This window comes from Strix uralensis, chromosome 4, assembly GCF_047716275.1.
Source record: "Strix uralensis isolate ZFMK-TIS-50842 chromosome 4, bStrUra1, whole genome shotgun sequence".
In the NCBI taxonomy this organism is placed as follows: Eukaryota; Metazoa; Chordata; class Aves; order Strigiformes; family Strigidae; genus Strix; species Strix uralensis.
Window position 1 is genome coordinate 105,891,144 of NC_133975.1, and position 16,512 is coordinate 105,907,655.

Here is a 16,512-nt window from a genome sequence, read left to right on the forward strand (position 1 = left end):
ATTAGGGCCTGAGGTATGCTATTAGGGCAATGCAGGCTGCACTAAAAGTCAAATATAATCCTGACTGCTGAAGTACAGCCCAGCACAGAGTCAGCCAAAGACTGTTGCTCCTACCCTTCACCAGTGCTACTCGCACTGACGGTCAGGCTGATCTTGAACAACAGCAGTCAGCATGTTGAACCATCTCATCTGCAAATATATTGCATGTAGGATCCTAAAGCTATAGGCCAAAAACTCATTGTAGTAGATACTATATAAACTGTACAAAATCTGTCCTTCCCCAAATAGATTGCAATCAGAATATGAGAGAATATCTTGATATAGAACAACTCAGGAAATGTTGAGTCAGTGTTGATTTGCATTGTAGATGATGGTCTTAATGTGCCATCAATGTGACTTCTCAGGTTTTCTTTTAGACATCAGGAAAGAAACATTTGAGGGATTGACAGATGATGATGATGAGATATATTCAAACTTGTTCATGGGAAACATCTCCTGAACATGGAAAATGCACAAAAAACCCTTGAGCTTTGTAATGTCGGCAATAGTATCAAGACATCTATCACTTGCAGTCTGAAACAGTACTAAATGAAATTTGCTAGACAGAGCAAAGATGAAATAGGCTTTGGAGTATCTTGAAAGTGAAGACAAGCAGTTCAAGCACTCTTCCACCCCACATATGGTGTAATACACTAAGTACTTTTTTGATGTGAATCTCCCTGCTGTCTATGTTTGATGTGCTTTAGGTTGCATTGTAGTTTGCCTGCAGAGTACAGATTTTAACTTCCTTCTTAACTGTGGAGAAAACAAATCCAATGGAAGCAGGTGAAGAGAGGGGTGGCTGAGTACAAACAACTGTCTACCTAAGAGAATGACTCTTTGGAGCAACAAATAGCTTCCCTTTTCTTTCTAGGGTGTGAATTACACATAATGAAAATAATGTATACAGTAGAGATAGCTCAGAAGGTATAGCTTTTCCGTGGCTACTTCTTAAGACTCATTGGCTATGAAACCTATAAACAGAAAACACTTAAGGAAAGCAAATGTTAAAAATATTTGCTAATCCCCCTTCTAAGCCATTCATCTACTGATTTTGCTGCCATCTTACAAGTGAGATCTGTGAGTATCAGCAGATAGCCAAGGACTTTTTTAAGTCTTACCTTGAAACAATTTTTGGGGCCATTGGATCTTGTCTTATTTTTTCCTGTCTGTGGCTAAATAAGTTATCTTAAAACTCTGTGAGTGGTATACAGTATGGAATTCCTGTTGTCAGTTACACTATATACTATACTATACTAGAATAATAATACACTGTATATAGAGTATACTATTATTATATATATATGGAATATATATAGTATACTATTTTATATATAGAATAATAGTATACTATATATATTTTTATATATATAAAAAAATACTATGCTATATAGTATACAAGAATAATGCCATCACTTTACAGATTTCTTCAAGATAACTTCTAGGTCTTGTCTTCTGTATATTCTCATTTCACTTCATGTGGAATTGTCCATCCTACTGAGGAATTTGGTTTCTTTTAACCTGAGCATCAATTTGATCCCCAAACGTTATTTTACTTCATTGCTCCTCATGTTAAGCACAGGTCTTTAATACTTGCTTCCTTTGAGCATTTTCTCTTTATAGCTTCATAGCCAATTTATATTCATCTGTTTTATGACTTAGTACTGTAGTATATTTATGTACTCTTCCAGATTTACAGTTTTTTTTCAGAATTACAGATTTAAGAAGCGATAGAAGGACATCCCTTTTACTGGCTATTTAATACATTTGTAGTGGTTAACAACTTTTGAAAATTTATTTCTGTGTATTTTGTTTCAGGCGGGTGGGGAGGAACTGATTTTGCATTATTATTCTTTCTTTTTTTTTTCCTTCCTAAACAAAGCACCATAGAAAGAAAGGCTAACAGAACGGTCCCTGAATTTATATCCTCATGGAAGGATGCTGCAGATTTAGGTGGAAAAACAGAAACTGCATTCCTTTTGAAAGAATTGGACACTCTGAGAGCCAAAAATAAAAAGGTACAATTGAGATATTCAGATCACAGTATTTGCTCTTTTATGGTTGTCTTACAAAACATACATTTTAAACTGTTCCTAATTTAGTTTTGTTATTTATTTTAGTGCACCAATCAATAGTTTTACCGTCATTTTGGATTCTTAGTATCTGCTTAACAACTGCTTCTCTGGAATTAAAAAAATGTTTTATCCTACCCTTTGACCATTTTAATCACTGACATAGATTCTTGCACCATGGATGAAAACCAAGGAGGACCAAAATCAAGGCCAGGATTTCATTAATAGAATCTGGAACTCGTGCTTCTGTACATGTGGTCCAGATAATGAATGTGCCCTGATACCTCCTCTTTTTTGAGGGGAAGAAATTTCATCCTACTGCATTGCTTCTAGTGTTAGTAGCAGTTGCATGTGCCTAAACAACAGAAAAGTCTATAGTCTTTCCATGAAGTGTCATTGAATATACAGTGACAAACTCAGATATCTGTCCAAGACTAGATTTAGTGAATTCCCAGTTAAAAGAAAGGCTTCAACATGTGAAAGAATAGCAGTTTTCTATCTGACATGCACATGAAAAATTATGCCTTTACACCACAGTCTCTTTAGACTGTGATGTCAGTACTCTTGGTAGGAAATAGGCTATTCATGCAGACACCACCTGCATTATATTCCATGTAATTCTGAACTTCCTTAGCAAGAAGGACCACAGCTGGTGATATCTGAATAGAATCCCAAGTAAAAATAATGGTACACACATTGCTGCTTGCCCTGCAGAGCAAGATAGAGCAAACGATAAAAAAGATACTTTTAATATTTGTCCTTTAATTAATTGAACTTCTGTTGTATTGCTTGGTGTTTGTATTTTGGGGGTTAGAAACTATTATTTAAAATTTTGTTGTGGTTAAAAGAGATGGTTAACTACTTCAGCCAGATAAGAATCTTACTCTCCATTTGTTCAATTCAGCTTCAAGATAAGCTGTCTGAAAAGGACAAGGAGCTGAAGACAATAAAACTGGACTTAGAACTGCAAGAGAGAGCTACAGAAGCTAAGATTGCAGAAAAGGTTGCAGGTACAGTAGGCAAGCGTTTAACAGATGTCTGTGTGGCTCATACAGTACCCGCGGTTGCTATATGACGTGGCCTAGTGAATGTTAGCTTTATTTGCTAAAGGAGGGAAGATTTGACTTCTTTTTTATGTGTGGCTGTTTAGAGTTGCTTAGAAAATAGGTGGCTTTAACATCCTGGTACTGGTATTAGTAGGAGCTTTACCTGTATTCATACTGATTTGGGCATTAAATGCATTGTTAACACCATGTCAATCCAATCACAAAAAGGTTGTTTGTTTTGTTGGAAGGTCCTGAACAAACAAGGGGAAATAATGATTACCAGTGCCTCTACCTTTCAACCAGCAGTTCAAATACCACTTATTGTTTTAGCTCGTTCAGAGCAATACAACCCCCTCCCCGTGTATGGAGATAGTCATACATGCACCTCAACTAGAGACCCTTACTTTTCTTGAAAAATCTGGGTTTTTTTCATAATTATAATGAATTTTTGTCTCATGATGGTATGTCTCCAGTGTCTGAGGTTTACACAGATTCCCAAAATGAAAGGTTTTTAAGTTATAGTTGAAAGTGAATGCATGCTTCTATTTGTTGTTAATTGTTCTTAGAGTAGACATACAAGAATGGAGACAGTTTGTATTGTACAATTTTTGAAATTTCTAAAGTAATGAAGCTGAGTATTTTTATTATTGAAAAGTGTGTGTGCAGTGTACCTAGTGGATGAAAAATACTCTGAGGTTTTCCTCCAAGTGTTTCAAAGAAATTAGTTTGAGTGCTTTTATAAATGCATTGTACCATTTGTTCATAAGTGTAAGCTAGGTAAAATTGTGTCCTCATAGACTACGCACACGTCATATAGTATTAATAGTATTAATACCTATACTCAAAATATTGGTACTGAAGGAAGGAGTAACTGTCTTCAGGAAAATGGAGCAGAAAATAACAGCTGAAAAACTATCTTTCCACTTAATTTCAAACTCCTGAGACAGTATTCTGTGTATATTATAGATGGAAGAGAGAGTTCCTACATTTTCTGTGGTGGAGGAAGGGAAAGGCAAATCTAATCTATGTATTAGGAAACAAATTGAAATACAGGAATAACTTTATTCTTATTTCATTTTACATAAACTGCTTGTTTTATTTTCAGAAGAAAAAAAATCCATACTGCATATCATAGTTATGTCCAGCAGCTGAAAGCGAATGCAAATTGTTTGTGTTGAATCCCAAGTTTTGTGTTTGTTCCTGGATATTTGCACAGTGTTTTACCTCTGTACCTATAATAGAGGAATATTCTCTTTGATATAGGTGTTCATTGCTCATTAAAACCTGGAAAGAAATGTGTGTTGAAGGGTGTGTCAAAATCATGTTTACTTTCATTTTTATGGACACCGTTGAAATATTTGTTAGTAAATAATTTTCTCCTACACTACTGTTTAAACTTTCTAATTATGTGTTAATCATAATATTCGCTTCAAAACACTATGACATGAATATGGATATAATGAACATAGTTGTTACTTTTTAAAGGAAAAATAAGCCAAATTTTAATGAGAGCTACAATGTGTAATAGGGATGACCTTTAAAAAATACCTTTTTTTTCTCATTTTACAAGTTCAGGAAGTATAAAATCCTTTAAATGCTGAGAAAGAGGGCAAGAGGCTCCTTACTACTTAAGCTGTTTGCCAAAAGGAAGCATCGTTAATATTTCATGGGTTTTTTGCTTCCTGTCTTACAGTTCTAAGACTGTTACCAAGTTTGGCTAAATGTTTTAAAATCTGGAATGATGTGAACCAAACTGAATTTGTGGAGGTCTATGTGTCTCTTTCTCATAAGAGCCTTGGGGAGAGTTCTAATGGACAAGCAGAACCTAATAAAAAAGACTCAGTGTGTTTAAGGAAAAACTTTTTCCCCCTTGTGTTAAGTCCTTTGAGGAGAGGAGAACGCATGCTGCTGTGATTTTATGTTGCTAGTTAATATTTACTTACTGCAGTGTATAACACATGGTAGAGTCAAGCTTCTAAATATGGGTGTTTACATTTTTATTATTACTTAGTACTGACTTTATGATAAGAAAATGACTGAACAAAATTATATTGTAAAAAACATCAGAAAGGTACACCATAAAAATGTTATCTACTTTGAGGAATATTGCAATTCCATTTTAAAATGTAACCCTCTAACGGATGGGTTTTACCTAAACAAGTCCCATGGAAAGAACAGAAAAACTGAAGGCAAAGGCCATTTTAAAATGAAGCTACAACAGTCTTCAGAAACAAATAACCCAAAGCTTGACACTTTATGATTTTCACTTTGTTCAGAGGAAGAAGTGAAGAGAAAAAGTGTAAATCTGTGAAATGCTTCATGAGAGAATAAGAAAAAGTAGAGTTCAGGCAGAAGATATACATGATGGAAGAGAATGTTTAATATTGCAAGCAGTAAATAACTTATTTTTCAGAAGGTGTTAATTTAAAAATTTTATTAACCTGGAAAATGGATTTTAGAACTTCCTTGGGTCCCTATCTCTGTGTCAGGTAGCTGTGGCTAAGGAAAATTAGGGAATTCACAGTTTTGCTTGCAGGCTTTTAAGCATTGGAGATTATTGTTTCTGGTGGTCATAGCTGCCACAGGTTCCTGCTGTTTCTTCATTATTCTTCTGTTGGATTTCCTCTCATTATAAGCCAATGTCAGAAGGTACCATTAGTTTCACTCCCTGTCATTAAGAGAAGAACAACAGAGGTGGAGGCAACATGGGGAAAATCAAGGGAAGAGCACATCATAAAAGAACTGAGGCTAAGATAATGTAAGCAGAGAAGAGAACACCACATGTTAACTGGGTATGAAGACTAGACAAATCTTGAATTCTGGGACTGCAGAACTTTCATATGTTAAACAGAAAAAAGCATGAGTGCACTCTGTGGGAAGGGAAAGGGGGAAGAAGCACACATCTTCTGAGGACAGACTGGAAGATAAGGGTGGAGGCATTGCAAAGGAGTAAGTCTTCAACAGAACTGACAGAGAGAACAGATCTCACTTTGGATGGACATAATAAGTGACTTCATTTTTTCCTAACAGAATAATTCTACAGGGGGTATATAGGAACTTTTAGAGGAAAGAGATAGTTGAGTGTAAGTGAGAATTGTAGAGCATAGTGGTAGCCTCTCTAGAAAAAATATCAAAGCCCTGGTCTTCTCACAGTAACTCCCACCATTACTTCAACAAGATATGCCATAGCTGGCATCAGAGCCTCAGCTCTTGGAATATTTTTGTTGCTATCACAGTGCTATATATTTGGACTAAGAAGAATTCAGAAAGAAAATACCGCAAAAAATATTTCCCCTTAAATCTTGGGGGGGGGGGGGGGGGGGGGGGCGGTGCCAATATCTAATGGTAATGTTACCAAAATTTAATATTTTTTTAAATCAGAGTCAAGTCGGTAGGAAGAATTGGATTGAGTCCAACCCTGCTAGGTCTGTTAGATGTGACACGCTACCTTTAATGCCTGAAAACTGTATTAGCATTTGCAGATGCTCTCTGAAAGACCAGGGTAATGATAGAAAATGTAAGAAAGACATAGATAGAAATATAGGAAAGCAGTAGTTCCAATACTGTTGTATATATTATACAGCTTTCAGTCTCTTGGAAAGTATGGCAGTATACCTACAATGAAGTCCCTTTTTTCAGGTCTTGTTTTTACAAAAATGTTGAGAATTAACATTTGTGGTATTTTGGACTTCTTGGATACGGAATGGAAATGCTAGTGAGCATTATTTGAAGCTTCCTAAATTAACTCGAAAAATAATTACTGAATGCATATGCAATAGTTTTAATAGCAAAAGTGAAAACAAATATCCAGTGGCTATTAGCTTAGAGTAGAGTTAGTTTGATTTAATATCCTATAAAGTAAGAGGAAATAAGTAGTCTTGCCAGTAATAAACTTTGGGTGGCAATAACTTCCATCACAGAAGAAAAGTATTTTCCATTTCTTCAAAGCTCATTTTAGAGTCCCTTTTTAGATGTTATTTTTCTTTCTTGCATGTCATCCATTAAAGATTAGCTGTTGAAGGTTGGAGCATGGAGAGATTATGAATGACAGAACAACTCCTGCAGAATAATAATCAGTTTTTGGTATTTAATGCTGTTTGACTTTTGCAGACACATTTCTTATTAACCTTTGGTACAAACAGAAATCCAGGTTCCTGATAACTCATGGAGAAGATGAATTCAAGATCCTCTTCCAATTAAACTGAAATAAGGCCAATATTGGGTTTTAGCCAAAAGAACTCAATAGTTCCCAACCCTTGTGTTTATAAACCTAAATATGAATGATATTTTACAGTTTAAGTAGGTAATGCATATACTTCCCTAACTCAGTTTTCTGTGCATAATCCATTTGTATATATAGTCTATATAGTTCTTAGGAGTTTTGTCCTAATAATGCTTCATTATGCAAAACTATTTCCTGAATTGGTTTTCAAAATATTTCCTGGTAAATAACAAAATTTTGAAAATAGCTGTAGAATTTGAATCCTGTGTAAGGAAAGATAGACAATCCATCCAAACGACAGAAAAAAAACCCAAAGTGGGGGTGTTGTGAGTGAGAACATCTTGGCTTAATTTTTAACAGCTTAATTTGAAACAGTTAATTTTACCTTCAGATTGTCAGAATTGTTGATTGTCAAAAAGTTGCATGCAGGTCTTTGAAGTACACTAGACAATGAGCTGTCATAGGTTCAAATATGAATTACTAAGCTATTTATGGGTGGAGCTTGTATGTAAAAAGCAAGCCAGTATCTTCTGCATATTTTTATGATTAGTCTGGCCCTTCTCTCTTCCCCACCACAGTGCTAGATGAACATAAAGAATTGGGTTTTATTCAGGAATGAAAAGGTTCTGCAAATAATCTACTTCTTGGGGTATTACAAAAGCTTTTCTTTAATCTGTCAAATTATAACTTGCAAACTTTAATGCAACATTCATATTTGTCCCCCTAAAGTAAATATTCAAGCATCAATAATTATTCACTGAAAAACAGTTTACCAGCATTATGGTTGAATTTTGAAGTCAGCTGTGTTTAGTGTATTAGAAGCAGAGGCTTAAGTATTGTACAGGGATTGGCTTTCACAACAACTGCCTTGGGGTCTGTCTATAATACTCTCTCCTATTCTTTCCCACTGTATTTTTTTTTTTAATTGAATTGGGATCTGAGTACACAAAGAAAACCCTATGCAGAGCTGCCACTAAGCAACTTTAGCCTTTTATTAAGAACTGTTTATAGCATTGGAAATGTAGGAGCAGATAAATGCTATGCACTAAATACATACAATAAACACAAGGCAGTAAAGAAGTCACTGTGTTCTATCAGTGTTTGTTCAGATTGCTTTATCTATAAAGTCACATTTAGGTGTAAATGACTTGTAGTCTATAATTCCTGGTATAGACCAGTGAAAACTTGTGACTAGTTTTCCTATGATCTTCTTATCACTATTTTGCTTTTATTTTTCAGTTATAGGTCATAACTGAAGTAAATGAATGGTAACTTTCAAAAAAAGAGCAGGAACTTAAGTTGTGTGTTTCATAATAGAACATTTCAGCGCTATTTTTAAGTTGACAGCCCTGGAGCTCATGGTAGTTTGCCATTAACCTGAATGAGAACTGTGTAAGGGCCTTAGGCTTTGAACATTTCTAGAGATTATCTGCATTTTGTAACATGTATGTGCAGAGACCAATTAATGACACATTTTAAAGGCTCTGATAGCAATGCAGTAAATCTTTTTGTTTGTTTGTTTATTTGGCTATGATAAGATTGACTTCTTAAGAATTGTGAGCATAGTCATTAAATCTGGTAGAAAGAAGTCTCAGAGGATTTCGATTTCTAAAATGACCATATAACAAATACATACATGTTTGTATTTCTGTAAGGAGAACAAACATATATCCATGTAGTTAAATAACATTTAATAATAGCAGCACATGTGGAAATGGCAAGAATAGTTCCCAAGCCCTCCTGTGATTAGACAGAGATCCAGCAATGGTGGACAGGAATGGGAGGACTGATGAAAATGAAAAGGCAGGTCATTGCACCTTTTTTTCCAGTATACTTCCCTAATTCCTCATATTCGTGTAGCTGCTACTCAGAAATCCAAAGTGAAAACACAACAAAAATCCCTAAAAAGCTTTGGTTAAACCTTTTTGTAGGATAAATTTCAGCTGACAGTTTTTTCATGGAAGCAACTGAGCAAGATAAACAAGAACCTAATTACAGGAATCTTGAATTCTAAGTATGACTTGGCCAAGCAAGTTCTTTCATGTTTCTACTTTTACTTCAGAATTATATACATCTCTAAAAGGCAGAAAACAGAAAATATTCTTTGCTTCATTTTTCTCATGAGTTCAACATTCACTCCTATGTTAGAGCTGTATATCTGTATGAAACAGAAGTTGAATCAAGCATCAAAAAAATTTGTGAGTCATTAATTAGTATTATTTCAGTCATTTCCTGAATATTCAAGATGCTCAGAACCTTTTTTGTGAAAACATATCATCTCATTTGTATTTCTTGTTACTGTAATGGTGCGAGTAACTAGTAAAATTACTTTGAGTGTGCCAGAATCAATGCCAAAGAAAATCCCAAGTCACTTACAGTTCAGCAACCTCTGATCTTGAATACTAAATCTTAAACTGCAAACCCCAACCTTCTGCAACAATACATTGTTATTAACAGAAAAACTTCTCACCATGTCTTTATTTTGGAAGTAGCTGATCACTACAACTAGTGCTTTTACAATAACAATTAGCAAAATTTTAATTGTACTCTTTCTTGGGTCACTTTTTTTCACATAGTCCTAAGCCAAAATTAGTATTTCATCACATCTGTTAATGTCAAACACCTTGCAGACTCCAAAACATTGTTATTATTTCTGTAAAACTGACTTATCCTGAAAGCCAATTGATACAGTGTTATAATATTTACTGTATCTTCTGATATAGCAGTGTAAGTAGTGATCTCATGTTTTCCTTATAAGGTCTGGCCTGTATTCTGGATTTTACATTTTTTAATCAGTAACATAAAGTGATTTCTGCCACCATAGATGTTTTAAGTCCTAACAATTTCTTCTTTCTTGCCTCTCCTATTCATTTTTTTTATTTGCACGGATGACCTATAGGAAATCAGCAAACAGACATTTTTTTCTGGGAACTGTGCTTCCCTCCCTTCCCCTAAAATTCTGTTGTTTGGAAAATGATGAACCACTGTTTAAACTAGAATGATTTCCAACACACCTTCTCACTACTGCTGTATTTTAAAGGTAGTTTAAAAAGTGTAGAAGATAGGTTTGCTGAAAGAATCAGGTTCAACTAAGAAAATATGTACACTGCTTTGACTCAGTAAACTCATACTCGGTATGGTTCATCTTCTTCATATTTACTTTTGCCCATATTAGAAAACAATTAGCTTACTAAACAAATTTGAGTATTTGGGAAGAAAAAATCTACTTGGAGTCTCTCTCATTTGACTAAGAATTACATGATATTTGATAAGCTTGTTTAAAAATGGACATATCCAAATATTATTGTAAACACCCATTGATTTGTTTTACCTGCAATATAAGTATTTTACTTAGTTGGCTTACATAGTAGCTAATAATATTTGTTAATGTAATTTAACTGCTGTGAACCTTTACTGAACAAATATTGAAATTTATACAAGTCAAAGAAAGAGAATCTCTAATGACTTTTGTAAAAGCTTCCATTTAATAGTTAAGGAGAAAAGTTTATATGACATACCAGATGCAATTAACAGTAGATTTTACATTTAATAAAAAGAAAGAAGCATATGTATTTGCTTTATTCATTCCATCATAATTTGCATTAGAGCTGTGGGTGTTTAATGAGCAAATTCCAGCTAAAATGCTATATTGATTTTCTAAGTGAACTTTGTAATAGCTATCTACCTTACAAAAGCTCTCTGTTTACAATTGTTTTCTTTACTAAAAACTAAAAATGTTTTAGAATTGATGAGTTTAGCATAATGATTCTTTTAAAATAAAGAGCTCTTTTAGAGTATGCAGGGGTTTTAGTTACAAGGAGAAAGATGTTATTAAATTATTCCAAAGCAAATAAAGTGTATGCAACTAAATAGTAATGTCATATTTGTATATATTATGTTTGCAAGCATTGGAAAATAATCCTTTTTTCTTAATTTAGCACTATGGGATTTAAATATTTTAACTCTTGAATGTCATTATATGTATATGAATTAGTAAATGACACAATTCATTTTCACTTAATACTTGACTATTCATTTGTGTGTGTCATTTTCTTGCTTGAAACATGAGTTCTATAAGAATTTGTATTTCTTGTTGGTCAGGCCTCAAGATAAACAGGATAGGGTTGGTTGGTGCACCATTGGAAGGTCTCCAAGAAAAACCTCGTGGTGTCGACCAGAGCAGTTAGTGACTAAGTAGCTAATCATTGGATCAGGAATCAAGTCAGTGTGCCAGTGTGGGGCTAGTATTTTGCTGGATATGCCATATCTTGAATGGGATTTAGGAGCCTGACTTGTTACTCTAAATTAATCTTTGCCTGGCATTTTTAAGAAGCATAGAGATGATAATCTGCATATTGTTTACTCTTTTAATATGGAGGATTTTTATGTCACGCATTCTCATAGATTTTTCACTGGACACCTTATACTTTGCATACTTTCCTAAATATGACACAAAATGTTTTGCTTTGCTGCTGCTTTACAGCCCAAAGGTGTATGTATTTCAGTGGTTTATTTGAAGAATCCTGTGATCTTTATGGTCCTGAACTTGTGACTTATCCATAGCTCAATCTGAATGGTGAACCTTAATGTTAACATCATACTTCAGACTAACTGCAATTGTATAACTGTTATAATATTCCATATAATATTAAAAAAAGAAATTTGTAAAATATTAAAGAAATGTATAGGTATTGGATAACAGAAATGTCTGACCTAAACTGAGGAGAAGCTTTGACTGGTGAAGGAAGCAGGTGAGCTAGCCTTCTGTAGACCATTAAAATGAGTTAGATGAGACTTCAGGTATTTTTTAAATTTGTAATTTCTTGTGGTCAGTGTCAGTATTGCTACATGGTATTAAAATGCCGTGTAGCTAAGTATCTTTTTTTAAATTTAGATTACCATGCAGGCATTTTACATTATTTTCTACACTCTCCCTAATCTGTTTTAATATGAAAAAAATAACTTGCTATATTACTTTTAAGAAATAGAAGCAAAAGTCAAATGCTTGTAATTGATATGGAACTGCTATAAATTTTTTTTAATGTAGTTGATGGATCTGGTCATTGGGATATTTACTCCAATCCCTTAATTTAGTGGAAGGATAAGAAAATAACAAGGAAGAGTTGATCAGTTTAAGTCACTTTGCCATAGCCAATCGTTAAAAAACAGTATTTTGTAATGGACCTTTGGGTGGGGGAAGGGTTCAGTGTTCAAGGCAATTAGCCTTTGGGCTGCTATCAAGAATGGTAAGATTTGAGATAAGCAGGATGTTTAAGTAACTTTAAAAAATATCTTTTTCTGAATGTTTTCATACTGTTATATATACATTACTTTGCTTTAAGAACAAATAAGCAGCAATCTGGTTTTAAAAAGCCTGTATACTCATTGTTACCACTGGTTATAATTACACAGAGAGGGAATTATATATGCCAAAACACAGAGTGTCTAAGTGTACTTGTATGCTCAAGATCCATTGTAGCAGTAGCAAATTGTGGTTTTTCATGCTGATGTGGGGATATTATAAGGTCTGACAGAAGAAGGGATGCACTCAGAGACCAGAAAGAAGTTAACTAATCTGGATTAACCCCAGAACAGTAATAAGTGCCAGATCTTCAGTTATTTTAGACAGCTTTCTATTCATTTCAGCAATTGTTTTCATTATGAAAATTACATAATGTTTCCACTTGCAACTGTATGGAATAGGTTCTCTGTGCAGTGTGTCTGGCGTGATGCTAGATAAACTGATGTAGTTTACTGGAAAAACTATAGTAAACAAATATATTAAAATACAGATAGGTAATAATTTGTCATACAGAATTAAACTATTCGTGTATTCCAGACCCAGCTGGGACATAGCAGTTGCAATGTAGTTTACCCATGCAGTCAATGCTGAGGCACTAGTTTCCCTGCCATCACAGGTCTCAGCAACCTAAGTGGAAGTCTGGTGAGCTGAAACGCACAGCCCACCTTATAAAATTTGTTCTTGTTGCTGAGCCACCTACCTTTGTGGAGATTGGACTTATTCTTTGCAAGTGCTGCATATTTATTCCTGCCTACTTATCTGTGCACATGCAGTTTTGCAGCTGCTTTACTCATACTTTAGTTTTTCCATTCCACATCCAGAAAAGCTTTCTTGTTACAAACAGGAGAAATAAATCTTCAAGAAAAAAGACACTATTCTTATGGAACAAGTAAATACTCAAATAGAAGAGAATTAAATCAGTGTTTCTTAAATTTTGAGTACATTTCAAGATTTGTGCTCCTGATGCTGAGTTTCTCTTTTTTTTGCTGGGACGCAACTTGTTACAGCTCTGGCCTGATGACTAGTCTTGCAGCTCCCTTGCATATTTATGTGAGAGAAGGGACTGCACTTCCAGAAGTAACATTTACCCTTTCCCTGTCTTCTTTCATCCAGTCTGCTGTTATTGTGCAACCTGCAAAAAATGCTTCCTCACTCCTCAGTAACACTCTTCTCCCCAGCTTGAGGATAAGAGGATTGCTTTCCTACCTTGAACATCTTCCTAATTCATCTCTCCAGACTCTTTTTCTGTTCATCCTCTCACTCGTCTTACATCCCTGGTTATCTGAGCTGCTTGTGAATTGTATGGAAACTTACTGCTTTTTGTATTTCAGTTGGTTGGGGAGTTTGGGGGGGTTTTTGGGTACTGATAAAACAGATTTTGTGCCAGCAATATAGCTGCTACCAAAATGTACTACTATGTTCCTATTGTTCCATTCTGTGAAGAACCATAAACTGTTTTATGTTAGATCACACTGTGAAGTTTTTGTACAATAATGTACAAAGGTGAAGTAAGAGTAAACTAACATATAAAGGCAACAAAATTGATGTCAATTGAGGTAAGAATGGAAGGATAAAAGCTCTAGGGTAAAGTGAAGAGGGAGGAAATGTTTCTTTGAGATCTTAATGACTTAAGCAGTGGTTTGGAGAGGAGCAGAGAGTTCTGAAGGGGGTGAGGAAGCTCAGCAGCAATGCCTTAATACAGAAGGTTCCTGAGAAATAAATGCTAGAATTTGAAAGAGACTGTAATATGGTGTTAGGAGACTGTGGCTAAACACCAGCTTGGCAGGCTAGAAGGGGAGCATGGAGAATTCTGGAACCTACAGACCTCAGCTGAGTTTTTTGGAGGTGCCTGTGACAACCGGAGAGGACACAATCCTCCATATTGCAGTGACAATGGTCTTACTATAGCATCCTGAAAGTCCCTAGACATTTCGACTGCAGGGTTTTAGGATAACTGTGAGGAGAGATTTGCAGTATTGAAGAGGGAAATGATGAAAGTATGAATAAAGATTTTAGTGGAGACAGGGTCGAGGTAAGGATTCTGGCGGTGTGCCAGAGATGGTGTTAGGCATATTGACAGGGGAGAGGCAGGGAGAAAATGTAAGCTCAGGATGAGGAATGACTTGAAGGTGTTAGTTTGCTCCCAAGGATAGACAGTAAATCTTAGTTTATTGGCACCTAATGCTCCAAGGTCCATGTATGCCGTAACAGATAATATAACAGTATATTACACAATAAAGTAAAGGCTTGGCAGAGAAGGAGAGATAGATGCCAGCTGTGCCACTCTTGTGATACCAGAGACAGACTATGAAAATATTAGAATTTTTAATATCTAATATCAGTGTGCCACCCTGATAGGAAGCAGTGTGATGGTAGAGGTAGTTTTAATGGATCATTACTTTTAACTCTGTGTCCTAGAAGAAACCTATTAGTCTCTCGTATGATTCTGAGCTTTAAGAATTACTTTTCCATTAAGCAAGTATTCAGAATGCAAAGCAAATCACTTCCTTTCCCTGTTTGATTATACAGGGGTGAATTTGAAAACACATAGCTTTATTTCATTCCTTAAAGTATTCATTTTAGCAATCAACAGCAATTTAATGTTGCATCTGAAGAGTAATACAGACCTTATCCAGAGTAATCCGAGGTCAGTGGAGAAATGTTGATTTTAGGAGATGCCGGCAAAGGCCCATGTATGTGCATCTAGTAGCATCTTTCCCTGTCAAACTTGTTTGTTAAACACACTGGTTACTTTTGCAGCTCTGGTGGAAGAAGTTTATTCTGCTCAACGGGAACGTGACGAGGCTGTCATGGCAAGGCTTAGGTTAGCCAATGAAGAGAGAGATGAAGCATTTCTACGAGTCCAGCGTTTAGAAGAGTCTCTCAAAGAGTAAGTATACATTTCCTGCCCCGTGCAAAAAGGTTGTTGTGTCAGTCTGTGACTGTCATAAACTGCTTGACAGTGGTTATACAGGAATAAAGTTAGCACAAATTTCTCTGTGACAAAATACCAGGCTAGTGTTAGTCTTACTGTCCTATTGGTTATGTTAGCCATCCTATAATACTGTATTTTTCTCTGGACACTGAGAGCAAGATGAATAATTTTGATCACAAAAATTAAAAATATAGTCAGAAGCTTTGGTATTGATTTATTCAGGGATAAATAAGACAAATGCAACATTTTATAGGGATCTTTTGACACAGAGTACCAGAATGTCAGTCAGAAGTTGCGATGTATAGGAAATCAATCAAGCCTTTAAGCCCACTAGACATTTCATTCAGCAAAATTTCTACTAATGATGTGGGTGACATAGTAAAAATACATGGGTTTTTTCTTATCTTTAGTGTTGGAACAGTTTGTAAGGCAATAAGGGTATAATTAATACTTCATAGAGTTTTATGTGTGTCATGTTAACACAACAGAAATAGGCAATCTCATGTTAAACAAAACTGTTAAGTCAGGAGAGGAAGATCAAGAATAGTTCAGAGGCAACTTTGAAGCTACAATTTGCCTCTCCATCCAAGTTGTGGTCATCTTGGTTACCATCTGTGGTAGTCCCATAAAGGGTAGTCCCTCAAAGTCTAGAGTGGCTGACAAATTTCTCCTATTTTTCTTCAAAGAGAAATACAAAACAAACAGAGAAGTTTTGCATGGTAGCAGACTGAATAGGTGGAGTTGTTAGTTAACTGAATGGCAGGCGATTATGTTTTAAATAATTGATTCTACTAAGAACAGACTTTCCTCTTTATAGCAGAGAACCAGTCATCTTCTTTTGGATATTTTTGTAGGTAAGGCCAGAGAATATTATCTAAATAAATTTCAGTAATCTG

The 16,512-nt window shown here is 35.1% G+C and overlaps 1 protein-coding gene across 9 annotated transcripts in view; it reads left to right on the forward strand.

The window, feature by feature from the left end:
- The window catches only part of MIPOL1 (mirror-image polydactyly 1), a 199,808-nt gene that overhangs the window by 53,864 nt on the left and 129,432 nt on the right, over window positions 1-16,512 (forward strand). For all 9 annotated transcript variants that reach the window (XM_074868320.1, XM_074868324.1, XM_074868327.1 and 6 more), the window contains 3 exons: window positions 1,922-2,057; window positions 3,016-3,121; window positions 15,442-15,571. In XM_074868320.1, the coding sequence (XP_074724421.1) occupies window positions 1,922-2,057; window positions 3,016-3,121; window positions 15,442-15,571 (372 nt within the window). The remainder of the gene's footprint in view (window positions 1-1,921; window positions 2,058-3,015; window positions 3,122-15,441; window positions 15,572-16,512) is intronic.